At 42.5% G+C, this 12,841-nt stretch overlaps 1 protein-coding gene across 3 annotated transcripts in view; it reads right to left on the bottom strand.

Moving 5' to 3' along the window:
* LOC311310331 (rapamycin-insensitive companion of mTOR-like) overlaps positions 1–12,841 on the bottom strand; it is a 107,869-nt gene that overhangs the window by 60,281 nt on the left and 34,747 nt on the right. For all 3 annotated transcript variants that reach the window (XM_084439777.1, XM_084439776.1, XM_084439778.1), the window contains one exon: positions 2,339–2,465. In XM_084439777.1, the coding sequence (XP_084295903.1) occupies positions 2,339–2,465 (127 nt within the window). The remainder of the gene's footprint in view (positions 1–2,338; positions 2,466–12,841) is intronic.

Raw genomic sequence — 12,841 nt, forward strand, 5'->3', positions numbered from 1 at the left:
GGGAGGTTCGGATCTCTGAAGTTCGGAGGAGTGGGGTCCTACTGTAATTAAGAATGGACAGATAATGAGTTTTCAGGATTTGAAAGAAAGATATGGTTTAGAAAATGAGGACTTCTTTAGGTACTTGCAATTGAGGAACTATTGTATGAAGGAGGTACAAAACACAAAAGCCTCGAATGGAGTGATGGATGTAATGATCAGGGCATATAATGGGACGGGTTTCAAAGCTATCTCGGTGCTATACCAACATTTAAGAAACTGTGAAGCTTCCTCTACTAAATACATCAAGTAGAAATGTTACTTGCTAATGATAAAGTTTAAGTAAATGTTCCACGTTTATTGTTAACCTCACCTTTTTCTAAAGAAATCTAACATTGTTTGCTTGCCAACTCAGTGCTTTGTAGCTGCTTAGCAGCCTAATAATGTTAGCGCTAGCTAGTATGGTTAGAACTAGCTGTGGCTAACTTATTCTACTAATGGATAGAAAAGCATTTTGGAACTCATCATTCAGTGATCGATTAAAATTAATTATTTGGAGATGGCAGGGCTTCTACTGTATTTCTGCATCCTCTGAGAATTGAGTATCTGACGGCTCAAACATATACGGCTGGACTTTTAGTTGCTGTGCATAGTGCGTTGCTAGTTTTGATGAGATTGTTTGTCATTAGCGGATCAAAATGTCAATCAAATCCTGATCTGACGCGCCCACACATTCCTGAGAAATGGTCTAGAGAGCAAAATAAGAGACACTAACATTTGATATCATATATGCATTTTTACTATTTCAAGCCAAGTTTCAAGAGGCTTTAACACTTGGATTTACAATGGCCTGTTATCTTCTAGGGACCTCATTTCAATGTTGCAGAGCATACAAAGACATTAAATATACAATCAATAAATAGCCTACTGTAGCACTGTAATGCGGTAGGTAGCCTATGAGTTTGATCAGAGCTGCTAGCGGGACTGGATCAGAAGAAATGCATTTAGCCTAGGCTACAGTCTGACATCATTGACTGGATGGCTGACCATAGTAGACAGTCAAATAACGTAGGCTACCTAAATAAATAAATAATAAGGTGAACAGTAGCCTAGTAATAATAGGCTATAATATATTATCATCACAGCAGCACAGAGATTACAATTATATCTTGGATTTATAATTATTGTAAAAGCAGGGAATGCGCACCGGACCTGGACAATGGAGATAGAAATGTAGGCTATATGTTGGTGACTGTTGGCATTGGTTGGATCCTCCCCACCCCCCAGCTCTTCAAGTTTATTTGAATATAAATAGCATTGGGAAGGGGGAGGGGCAGTCCAGTTCCTACTGTAGCTGTCTAGTTGCTGGGGCGGCTGTAGCTCAGTTGGTAGAGCGGGTCGTTCAGTGATCGAAGGGTCAGTGGTTCGAATCCCAGCTCCGACTGTCCACATGTCGAAGTGTCCTTGAGCAAGACACCTAACTCCAAATTGATCATTGCTCCCAATGATCAGGTTAGCACCTTGCTGCCTCCATTGGTGTGTGAATGTGTGTGTGAATGGGTGAATGAGAGGCCATTGTAAAGCGCTTTGAGTACCGCTAAGGTGGGAAAGCGCTATATAAGTGCAGTCCATTTACCATGTCCATTGAGCTGCAGGCTAAATGCGTTTCCTCTGAGCCAGTCCCGCTAAACTCTGAGCAACTCTGACATTATCAAATTCATAGAATACCATATAATAGTGCTGCAGTATTTATTGATTATAATCCATTCATGTCTTTGTATGCTGGGCAACATTGAAATGAGGTCCCCGTTTCCAAGCTATGCCAGAGCCAGCAGAGCGGCTTCTACCACGCGTGTGAATGTTTTCATGTCCTGACGGGAGGTTTCTGGGCACCAGAAGGGCCCTTGAGCAGTTACCCCAGCCAGAACCAACCTCAAATCCGGAGGCCTTTGGATACAACCGGAGACACGTTTTGGCGCTAGAAATCTTGAGCAGCGTTCTAGTGTCAGATCTGGAGGCTTTTGAATAAAAAAAAACTAGGCCCTATAGGAATAGGCCTACATTGTAACACTGTGTTCACTTCACATTATAAAAATCAAACAGGTGATTTACGAGTTTGAGCAATATAGTAGGCCTATCTTTTTTTTAGCTCTATTTTGTAAAATTGGTGTATTTTGAGATCACTTTCAGAGTTACGAACATTTCAGAGATCCTAGCAACCTTTGTTTCCGATGGGTTGAGATCTCTGAGGTTCTACTGTGTGTGGTGTACTACTGTCTGCCTGTAGTGTGTGTGAGTGTGTGTGTGTGTGTCTGTGTGTGTGTGTGTGTGTGCGCGCGTGCGTGTGTGTGGGTCTCACGTCCGTGGCAGCGGTCAGCGTCTTGGAGAGGACCACCCTGGCCAGGCCGTCTCTGCTGTAGTCCAGCGTGGACACGGCCAACTTCATCACAGCATCCTGGTTCTTCACCGTGCACAGGTTCAACAGGCTGGGGACAGAGACATTAACATCCTGGTTCTTCACAGGTTCAACAGGCTGGGGACAGAGACATTAACATCCTGGTCCTTCACAGGTTCAACAGGCTGGGGACAGAGACATTAACATCCTGGTCCTTCACAGGTTCAACAGGCTGGGGACAGAGACATTAACATCCAGGGGCCTCATTTATAAACGTTGCGTAAGTACAAAAGCGTGCGTAACCCATGCTGAGCAACTTTCTACGCAACTTTTGGTATTTATAAAAAACGTGCTTAACGATAAGTTGGCGGAAGGTGTGCGTAACTCTACGCACACTCCGACCCTCCCGTAACTACGATAAGCACGTTTCTGGAGAAAGGGGAAAACATGACTCCGATGGTAGAGGGATGACACTCGGGAAAGTCTGCGAAACACATGACATATTGAATAATAAATACATCGGTTGCTGCAAGAAACCCTCCAATGTGTCACACAGTTTAAACGGAATCAATCGCCACCGTAGCCTAATCACTAAATAATGTCTGCATTGCTTTTGATGCGTCTGTGAATTGACCCATTTGTGTCATAATATAATGTTATGTTGTAGGCCTATTCATTTATAGGCTATCCCTAGAAGCATCACGGGCAGTAGCCTATGAATAAAAGCCACAATACATTGATAACACAACACGACACGAGCCTAGGCTTATCATAGTAACGATTCCGTATGTCGATGGCCTACAACTATAATAAGGCTATACCGCACCAAACAAATGTTGCATTCGGCGTTGAAGTATATTTATTCAGTTAATAATTTATTCAGGTAATTATTTGTATGCTTAATTATCCCCCTATTCATTCGTTAGTGTATTTATGTATTTATAGCCTATATTTGATTAGGCTTTTATGTAAACCCGAATGACCACTGAGGTGGTCCCCTCCCGGGGAAGGGCTGTCCGCACCGGGACCTGGCCATCGCCATTGAAGACACAGTAGTGACCCCGACTCGGACTGCAAGGAATCTGGGTGTGACCCTGGATGACCAACTGTCATTTTCCTCACATGTCACATCCGTCACACGTTCCTGCAGATTCATGCTCTACAACATCAGGAGGATTCGCCCTTTCCTCACTAATGAAACGGCGCAGGTACTCATCCAGGCCCTGGTCATCTCCCGCCTGGACTACTGCAACTCCCTCCTCGCGGGGGCACCGGCGTCAGCCATTAAACCTCTGGAACTTGTCCAGAAAGCTGCTGCTCGCCTGGTGTTCAACCACCCCAAATTCTCCCACACAACTTCCCTCCTCCGTTCCCTACACTGGCTCCCTGTAGCGGCTCGCATCCAGTTTAAAACTCTGGCGCTAACCTACAGGGCAATGAAAGGAACAGCCCCCTCCTACCTCCAGGCCATGGTCAAACCCTACACCCCCTCCCGACCGCTACGCTCTGCTACCTCAGGGCGACTGGTTGCCCCGTCAGTCCGAGGCTCCTGCGGTCGATCGACACGGTCACGGCTCTTCTCTGTCCTGGCCCCGCAGTGGTGGAATGAACTACCCACTGATGTCAGGACAGCAGAGTCACCGCCCATCTTTCGTCGCAGGCTCAAAACTCATCTCTTCAAGAAGTACTACAACAATCCTCCCACCTAAGCACTTATTGTATTATATTATATTCCACTGTACTTTAGATTGTGATTCTTGCACTTTGCCTTCAGCACTAGATTATGCTCTTAGTCACTTGTTTTAGAAAGAAGATGCACTTGTGAGTTCTGGCAAGTAGTAGTACATTGGCTCTTCCTACGTTAAATGCAATTATTGTTAGTCGCTTTGGATAAAAGCGTCTGCTAAATGACTGTAATGCAATGTAATGTAATGTAAAGCCGCAATTACAATGATGTTGAGCAACGGTGAATGTAAATGTCCTACTTGAGGCAACTGTTATGGAAGTTTTTTAGGCTCTTTATTGAAATGGCAATGCATTTTGCAATTGGCAATTCAATGTGCAATTTGGTCATGCAATTTGAAAATATATTTTACAATTGGCAATTCAATATGCAAAGTGGTCATGCAATTTGAAAATGCATTTTGCAATTGGCAATTCAGTATGCAAAGTGGCAATGCAATCCTCAATTCACTTTGAAGAAAAAATTGAATGAAAGCTGAATCAATTGAATTCCATATTGCCATGGTTTTTTGGTCTCTTTATTCAAATGGCCATGCATTTTGCAATTAACAATTCAATATGCAATTTGGTCATGCAATTTGAAAATGCATTTTACAGTTGGCAATTCAATATGCAAAGTGCCAATGCAATTTGAAAATGCATTTTACAATTTGCAATTCAATATGCAAAGTGGCAATGCAATCCTCAATTCACTTTGAAGAAAAAAATGAATGAAAACTGAATGAATTGCATGTCATATTGCCGTGGTTTTCACTTTGAAGAAAAAATAGAATGAAAGCTGAATGAATTGCATGTCATATTGCCGTGGTTTTCACTTTGAAGAAAAAATAGAATGAAAGCTGAATCAATTGCATGTCATATTGCCGTGGTTTTCACTTTGAAGAAAAAATAGAATGAAAGCTGAATGAATTGCATGTCATATTGCCGTGGTTTTCACTTTGAAGAAAAAATAGAATGAAAGCTGAATCAATTGCATGTCATATTGCCGTGGTTGTTGGGTGTCTTTATTCAAATGACCATTCAGTGTGCAGACCCGCCCCATACTCTTCCCCTGATTGGCTAACTCTAACCCTTACATTAACTAACGAGTACCAGCCAATCAGAGGCAGAGTACGGCGTCTTCGCGGAATGCTGTTAGCATGATGGCGGCGGAAGAACTTTTCTCAGCTCTCATTGCCTAGCAGACGACGCCGATACAAATCGGGCATCGGCAACTGGTGTCCGTGACAGGGTGGAAATGCTTTCCCAGAGGGTGGAAGAACTTTCTGCCTTAACAGGCCTCGACACCTCAGCTGTTCAACTGAAGCTGACAGAGGCGTTACAGGCTCTGTCTGTGGCGCGTGGAGTGGGGAGACCTGTGATTGAGGCCCTGTTTACACGACAACAAATTTTCCAAAACGGGAAAGATCTTCTTTTGAGTTTCCCAAAGATTCCACGTTCACACAACAGTATTGTGATAAGGATCCGCGTTCACACGGATCCGCAAAGGCTGTAGTACGCATGCCAAGCCAGCAGGCAACAGGCCTTGGACATGGCCTAAGGAAGTTTTCCTAAGTTTCCCTTATTTGACATTACTGTTAAATAAATCTAATTTATTCACATCCTTTATGAACACCGCTTCCACCAGGTTTTCACACACCTATCAGACCACCGTGTAAAATGTAGGCCTGTCGTTATTTCACAATAGTAGGCTAGCCTAAGCACAGTCTTAATACGTTTATATTTTGCTATAGGCTATTATATAAATTTAAAAAAAGGATCCTTAACAGCACACAGATATGATGTAGACCTAAACCTAAAAATGACGTGTCTTTTAGCCATATCAACTGCCTTGGGCTTCATTACCTAGCTGATTTGTACTTTATGCATGCTATAAAATGTGTCATTTTGTTACCAGGCTATTCTATTCAATTCTATTATATTATGTTTAGTTATTAGTTATTCTATGTTATTAATATCATAATGTCCAGCGCACTCAAGTTGAGGCTAATTTCATTTTGTTGTACCTTGACACAATGACAATAAAGACATTATATTCTACTTATGAATATTATTATTTGATTGTTATTATTATTATTAGTAGTAGTAGTAGTATTGTTACTACTACTACTAATAATAATAATAATAAAAGTAATAATAAATATATTATTGTTATTAAATGACTATGTTATTATAATATGCAGTAGGTCTCTATGCCTGCAATCAATAGGCTAGTCGTTCTGAATGTTATTGTAATGCCCAGATTATGGACAGCAATCGTTGTGCCCAGTGACTATTCCATGAATGAGCTTGACGGTCAATCTGACAGCGATAGATCTACCGTTAGAGCAAGGAGGATGTGGGTACATGACATGATCCGTAGGAGACAACAGTAGGAGCGGCAGTAACGAGACCAGCGCCTTTCTGAAAAGTTTAGATATTTTCAACTTTGAGCGCTCGGAGCGGCCGCTCAAAAACAGCCGGAGCACTCGGAAAAAAGACGTTGGGTGCTGCGCTTATAGCGAGCGAGAGGGCAGTCTATCAGAAAATGTATAGCTTACCATAATGTTATAAATCTAGACTACATGCATTGTGGTATTTCTTTATATAGCCCAGCTTGCCTATCAATTGTTTCTCAATAAACAGTTATGTCATCCTCATCCTCCCAGTAGCCTAGGCTATGATTTGACCGGCAGCTCTGCCTTCCCAATCAATGAGACGTGGTTGTAAAATTTATGTTTTATTGATGAAAAGGGTAAAACTGAAAAACATGGAAAGAGAAAATATTATATTATAGAAATTACTGTCGTTAGTCCCAAACAAACAGACTTGCGTAATGTGGAGTCATTGCATTGATCGATGCAGTCCGTTCAAATAGGCATCAAAAGTAGGCCTATTTAAAATGACCAATTACATCTTCAAATCCAATTCATGCCATCTAGCCTACAGCCGTAATTCAAAGTAGCAAAGGTGACAAAATAAAGTGAAAGGCTGTCCAGTGGCGCTTGTATAGAGCATGCGAATCATGAAAGCCTATAGCTTATAGATAACAAAAAAGGTATCGCATACCAAGGTTATCTTGTGAGGTGCCGATCACTGGAAGAACTGGTCATAACACATAAGGAAAAGTGTTGCACACTCTGGCTCCATATGCAGTTATTTTATTTGGACGTTTGGGCATGTTGGCCTGATAGATTCTGAAGAAGGCCAACAGGCCGAAAAGTCTAAATAAATAATATAATGACCAGAATTTATCCCGTTTGTCCGGGACATTGAAATGTTCCCGGACACATGGACAGACACCGACATTAAGGAAATGCTGGTTGGCATGACAACTGGATTAGATGCTCCATGGTGACCACAGTTAACTGTTGGAGGTGTCCCTTCTAATTTTGGCCTTTTCTCGCTGGTGACTTGCCTTTGATAGGTTTTTATTCCCGCCCTATGGTAGTAAGAATGATGGGCTCACATCTTCAGAATCCATTATAGCTGTTAGGTCTAGGTCTAGCTGTAAAATTGACCGGCATGATTAGAGACAAATCCTTTTACTCATTAGTCACTAGATTAATTGGCCTAATTAGGGCCCGAGCACTGGCGGTGCGAGGCCCTATTGTATTTCGAAGGATTATTATTATTCTCCCTTCTCCTTCTTCTTCTCCCCAAACAAATGCCTTTTTGGCGGCCTAAACATCAATGAAAACGGATGAAACTTTGCAGATACATCGGTCCCGGTGAAAAATTTGAGAATTCATGGGTGACGGAAATGGGCGTGGCAAAACGGCTCAAGAGCGCCCCCTGGAAAATTTAAAATGGCGAGCCCCACCTTCCAGTTTGATGTAGGCGAACGAAATTCGGTGGGCAAATGTAGTTCATCGAGACACACTAAAATGTCTCTTAGAGCTATACCCAACATGCAACAGGAAGTCCGCCATTTTGCTCTTAATGTGCCATTTTGTCCGTGTTTTGACCATTTCCATGCCTCGTACTTCGACGAACTCCTCCTACAGATTTCATCCGATCAACTTCATATCGGGTCAGCTTCATCTTAAGACCTTTGTGATCAAAAGTTATCAAAAAAATTGAGTTTTCACCAAACACCCTTGCCGTGGCGCCCCGCCAAAGTTTGACATTTCGCCATAAAACACGAAGTCCTCATAACTCCTCCATACATTATCCAAATTGTCCGATATATCTCACGCTTCATGACGGTTCTGTACTGAACACATCTATGTGTCAGTATTGCGTCTTACTTATAGCGCCACCTATTGGTGAAACAGTACGTCCTCATAACTCCTCCATACATTATCCGATTTGTCCGATATGTCTCACGCTTCATGACGGTTCTGTCCTGAACACATCTATGTGTCAGTATTGCGTCATACTTATAGCGCCACCTATTGGTGAAACAGTAAGTCCTCATAACTCCTCCATACATTATCCGATTTGTCCGATATGTCTCACGCTTCATGACAGTTCTATCCTGAACACATCTTTGTGTCAGTATTGCATCATACTTATAGCGCCACCTATTGGTGAAACAGGAAGTCCTCATAACTCCTACATACACTATCCGATTTGTCCGATATATCTCACGCTTCATGACGGTTCTGTCCTGAACACATCTATGTGTCAGTATTGCGTCATACTTATAGCGCCACCTATTGGTGAAACAGGAAGTACTCATAACTCCTACATACATTATCCGATTTGTCCGATATATCTCACGCTTCATGACGGTTCTGTCCTGAACACATCTATGTGTCAGTATTGCGTCATACTTATAGCGCCACCTATTGGTGAAACAGGAAGTCCTCATAACTCCTGCATACATCATCCGATTTGCACCAAATTGCTGACGCTTCATGAAGGTCACCTTCTGAACACATCTATGCGTCGGTATTGAGTTACACTTACAGCGCCACCTACTGGTGAAACAGGAAGTACTCATAACTCCTACATACATTATCCGATTTACTCCAAATTGCTCATGCTTGATGAAGGTCGCATCTTGAACACATCTGTAGGTCAGTATTGCGTCATACCTACAGCGCCACCTACTGCTTACAGGAAGTCCTCATAACTCCTACATACTTTGTCCGATTTACACAACATTTCTCACGCTTCATCAAGGTACTGTCCTGAACACATCTATGCGTCGGTATTGAGTCACGCTTAGAGCGCCACCTACTGGTGACAGGAAGTTTCTGTCAGTACTGGACACCGAAATAGCACACTCTTTAACGGCGCCACACCCCGACCCGCGTGGGGTGCGAGGGCCCGCTCACTGCTGCTCGCAGCACTAGTATTTCATTTGTCCTTCTTTTATTTGTATTATCTAGGCCTATATATATTTATTTTCTTTCATTCGGCTATCTAGCTGCACTGAGATGTGAGCAGTAAAGTAGGCTATATCCCTCATATTCTTCTATTCGCGCATGGCTATTAGGCACGAAGTGGGGCCGTGTCGTCACCTTTTTTGCAAGAATTGCGTATTGCCAGTTTACACGGCGAGAATTACGATGGCGTTTTCAAAGATTCCACTCTGGGACCCGGTTTCAAAAGGTTGCGGATTCAGGCCCGCAAAACGCCGTTGTCATGTAAACGAAAGGCCACACCGCAACAAAAGTTGCAGGGATCGTTGTCGTGTAAACGGCACCTTAGATACCTGTCGAAGCTATAGAGGAGTCCCTCCGTCATGGCTTCAAAATCCGAGACATCGCAGCCCTGTATGGAGTCAGCAGAACTACCATCGTCCGTAAAATGCAGCAGCATGGGCTGAGGTAACGTTAAGAATTAGCTTTAATCCACCCTCTCTAATGCGTGCTTTTTCTGTTTGTCTTGTGTTTTTAGCCTAGCTAGTGAGTGTCCCAGTGCCCGCGTTGCACTGAAAATGGTGACCCACCGAATTGTGTGACCGTAGAGATTTGTTATCGAGAACGGTCAGTAAAATCAACCAAATGTTAAGAGGTGGACATCATTGGATTCCTCTCAGCCTACAGAATCTAACTATCTGCTTTTAGCATTTTTAAGTCGATTAGTGTTGTTATAAGCACAGAGAATAACCATCCATTGACCGCCATTCAGTTGGAACTTAGGCTCAGGAGCGACATATATTTCCCCATTCATTCTCTTCTCTATGGCGGCTTTTGACAGCAGCAGCCATGGATGGTTATTCTCTGTGCTTATAACAACACTTACCGACTTAAAATGCTCAAAAGCAGATAGCTAGATTCTGTAGGCTGAGAGGAATCCAATGATGTCCACCTCTTAACATTTGGTTGTTTTTACTGACCGTTCTCGATAACAAATCTCTACGGTCACACAATTCGGTGGGTCGCCATTTTCAGTGCAACGCGGGCACTGGGACACTCACTCGCTAGGCTAAAAACACAAGACAAACAGAAAAAGCACGCATTGGAGAGGGTGAATTAAAGCTAATTCTTAACGTTACCTCAGCCCATGCTGCTGCATTTTATGGACAATGGTAGTTCTGCTGACTCCATACAGGGCTGCGATGTCTCGGATTTTGAAGCCATGATGGAGGGACTCCTCTATAGCTTCGACAGGTATCTCAATCACAGGTCTCCCCACTCCACGCGCCACAGATAGAGCCTGTAACGCCTCTGTCAGCTTCAGTTGAACAGCTGAGGTGTCAAGGCCTGTTAAGGCAGATGTTAAGGCAGAAAGTTCTTCCACCCTCTGGGAAAGCATTTCCACTCTATCACGGACATCAGTTGCCAATGCCCGATTTGTATCGGCGTCGTCTGCTAGGCAATGAGAGCTGAGAAAAGTTCTTCCGCCGCCATCATGCTAACAGCATTCCGCGAAGACGCCGTACTCTGCCTCTGATTGGCTGGTACTCGTAAGTTAAGGTTAGAGTTAGCCAATCAGGGGAAGAGTATGGGGCGGGTCTGCACACTGAATGGTCATTTGAATAAAGACACCCAAAAACCACGGCAATATGACATGCAATTGATTCAGCTTTCATTCTATTTTTTCTTCAAAGTGAAAACCACGGCAATATGACATGCAATTGATTCAGCTTTCATTCTATTTTTTCTTCAAAGTGAAAACCACGGCAATATGACATGCAATTCATTCAGCTTTCATTCTATTTTTTCTTCAAAGTGAATTGAGGATTGCATTGCCACTTTGCATATTGAATTGCAAATTGTAAAATGCATTTTCAAATTGCATTGCCACTTTGCATATTGAATTGCCAACTGTAAAATGCATTTTCAAATTGCATGACCAAATTGCATATTGAATTGTTAATTGCAAAATGCATGGCCATTTGAATAACGAGACCAAAAAACCATGGCAATATGGAATTCAATTGATTCAGCTTTCATTCTATTTTTTCTTCAAAGTTATTTGAGGATTGCATTGCCACTTTGCATACTGAATTGCCAATTGCAAAATGCATTTTCAAATTGAATGACCAAATTGCACATTGAATTGCCAATTGCAAAATGCATTGCCATTTGAATAAAGAGCCTAAAAAACTTCCATACAACTGTAGGCTACATTAGGCTATATTGTACATCATCATATATCCTCATATTGCCATATGATTGTCATGAAGTAGGAATGTGGGCCTAAAAATGCATGTCATCCCAATGCTCACATGCCACTTTGGAAGAATTAGCTGTGCGCAAAACAGCGCATATGGAGGTGATGCGTCTCCAAGTTGTAAAAACACAAGGAAGCAAGTTAGATTATTAATTTGCCGAATCGTCATGTGTGTAGCTATAATTAAGCTTTATAGAATCACATGAAACCCATCCATGGACCCCATATATTTACAAGACCTCGATACAGGCACTGATATAACTGGATTATAGTAGGCCATGACGCACGGGGCCTTGGATATGCCGGGACTTGGCACAGATGTTCTAATATGTGCTTGGCTATCCCGCAACATCCGTTCGAACACGCAGCTTCTATAGGCCTACAGAATGTTTCGAGAAAGTATGTGAAATGCACGATATCCCGGAAAATACACAAATTGGCTGCTGCAAAGAACCCTCAGATCTGTCGTACAGTTTAATTGTGGATAATCGCCTTAAGTAGTCACTATAGGCCTACATGTTTGCATTGTTATGGATGTCATTGTAAATTGACCCATTTGTACTTTGATAAGTTAGGGCTTTTATTCATGTGCCACCCTGTGAAGCATTAGGCTACGTGCAATATAGATCCAAACCCCATTACCTATGCAACAACACTATAGGCATGATTATCAGTTTGGATATCAGCAGCCAACTAATAAGGCCTACTGCACTAAACGAATGCCAATATAGCCTGCATGATAGATAATTATTTATAATCTAATTGGGACCACTCAGTTGTGCACATGTGAAATCATCGTTCCGAAAAGAACCTTTTGGCGCGTCTCTGCCTCATTGACCAATACCTCCACCTCGCACTCAGTAAAATTCTCTTTCTCTTTCTGCCTTTTGCACTCGGCTCCATTCTCGTTGCATATGTTTTAGGGGCGTATCACTGACCATTTATAGGCAATTGTGGGCGTTAATTGGGGTGTGATCAGAACGCGCGTTCACGTGCGCCAAGTTAAGTGTTGATTGTGATTTATAAAGGGCAGCTGGCGTTGGCGTGGCCTAAGTGAACGATTTGGGGGGGAAAACTATTTGCGATATTTTTTTAAAACATCAATATTCACTGTGTAATGGATTTAAACACCTACCACAAGAGATTTCATGAGAAAATCAACTGTTCTATATT

The sequence above is a fragment of the Borostomias antarcticus genome, assembly GCF_949987555.1.
Source record: "Borostomias antarcticus genome assembly, chromosome: 6".
NCBI classification, from domain to species: Eukaryota; Metazoa; Chordata; class Actinopteri; order Stomiiformes; family Stomiidae; genus Borostomias; species Borostomias antarcticus.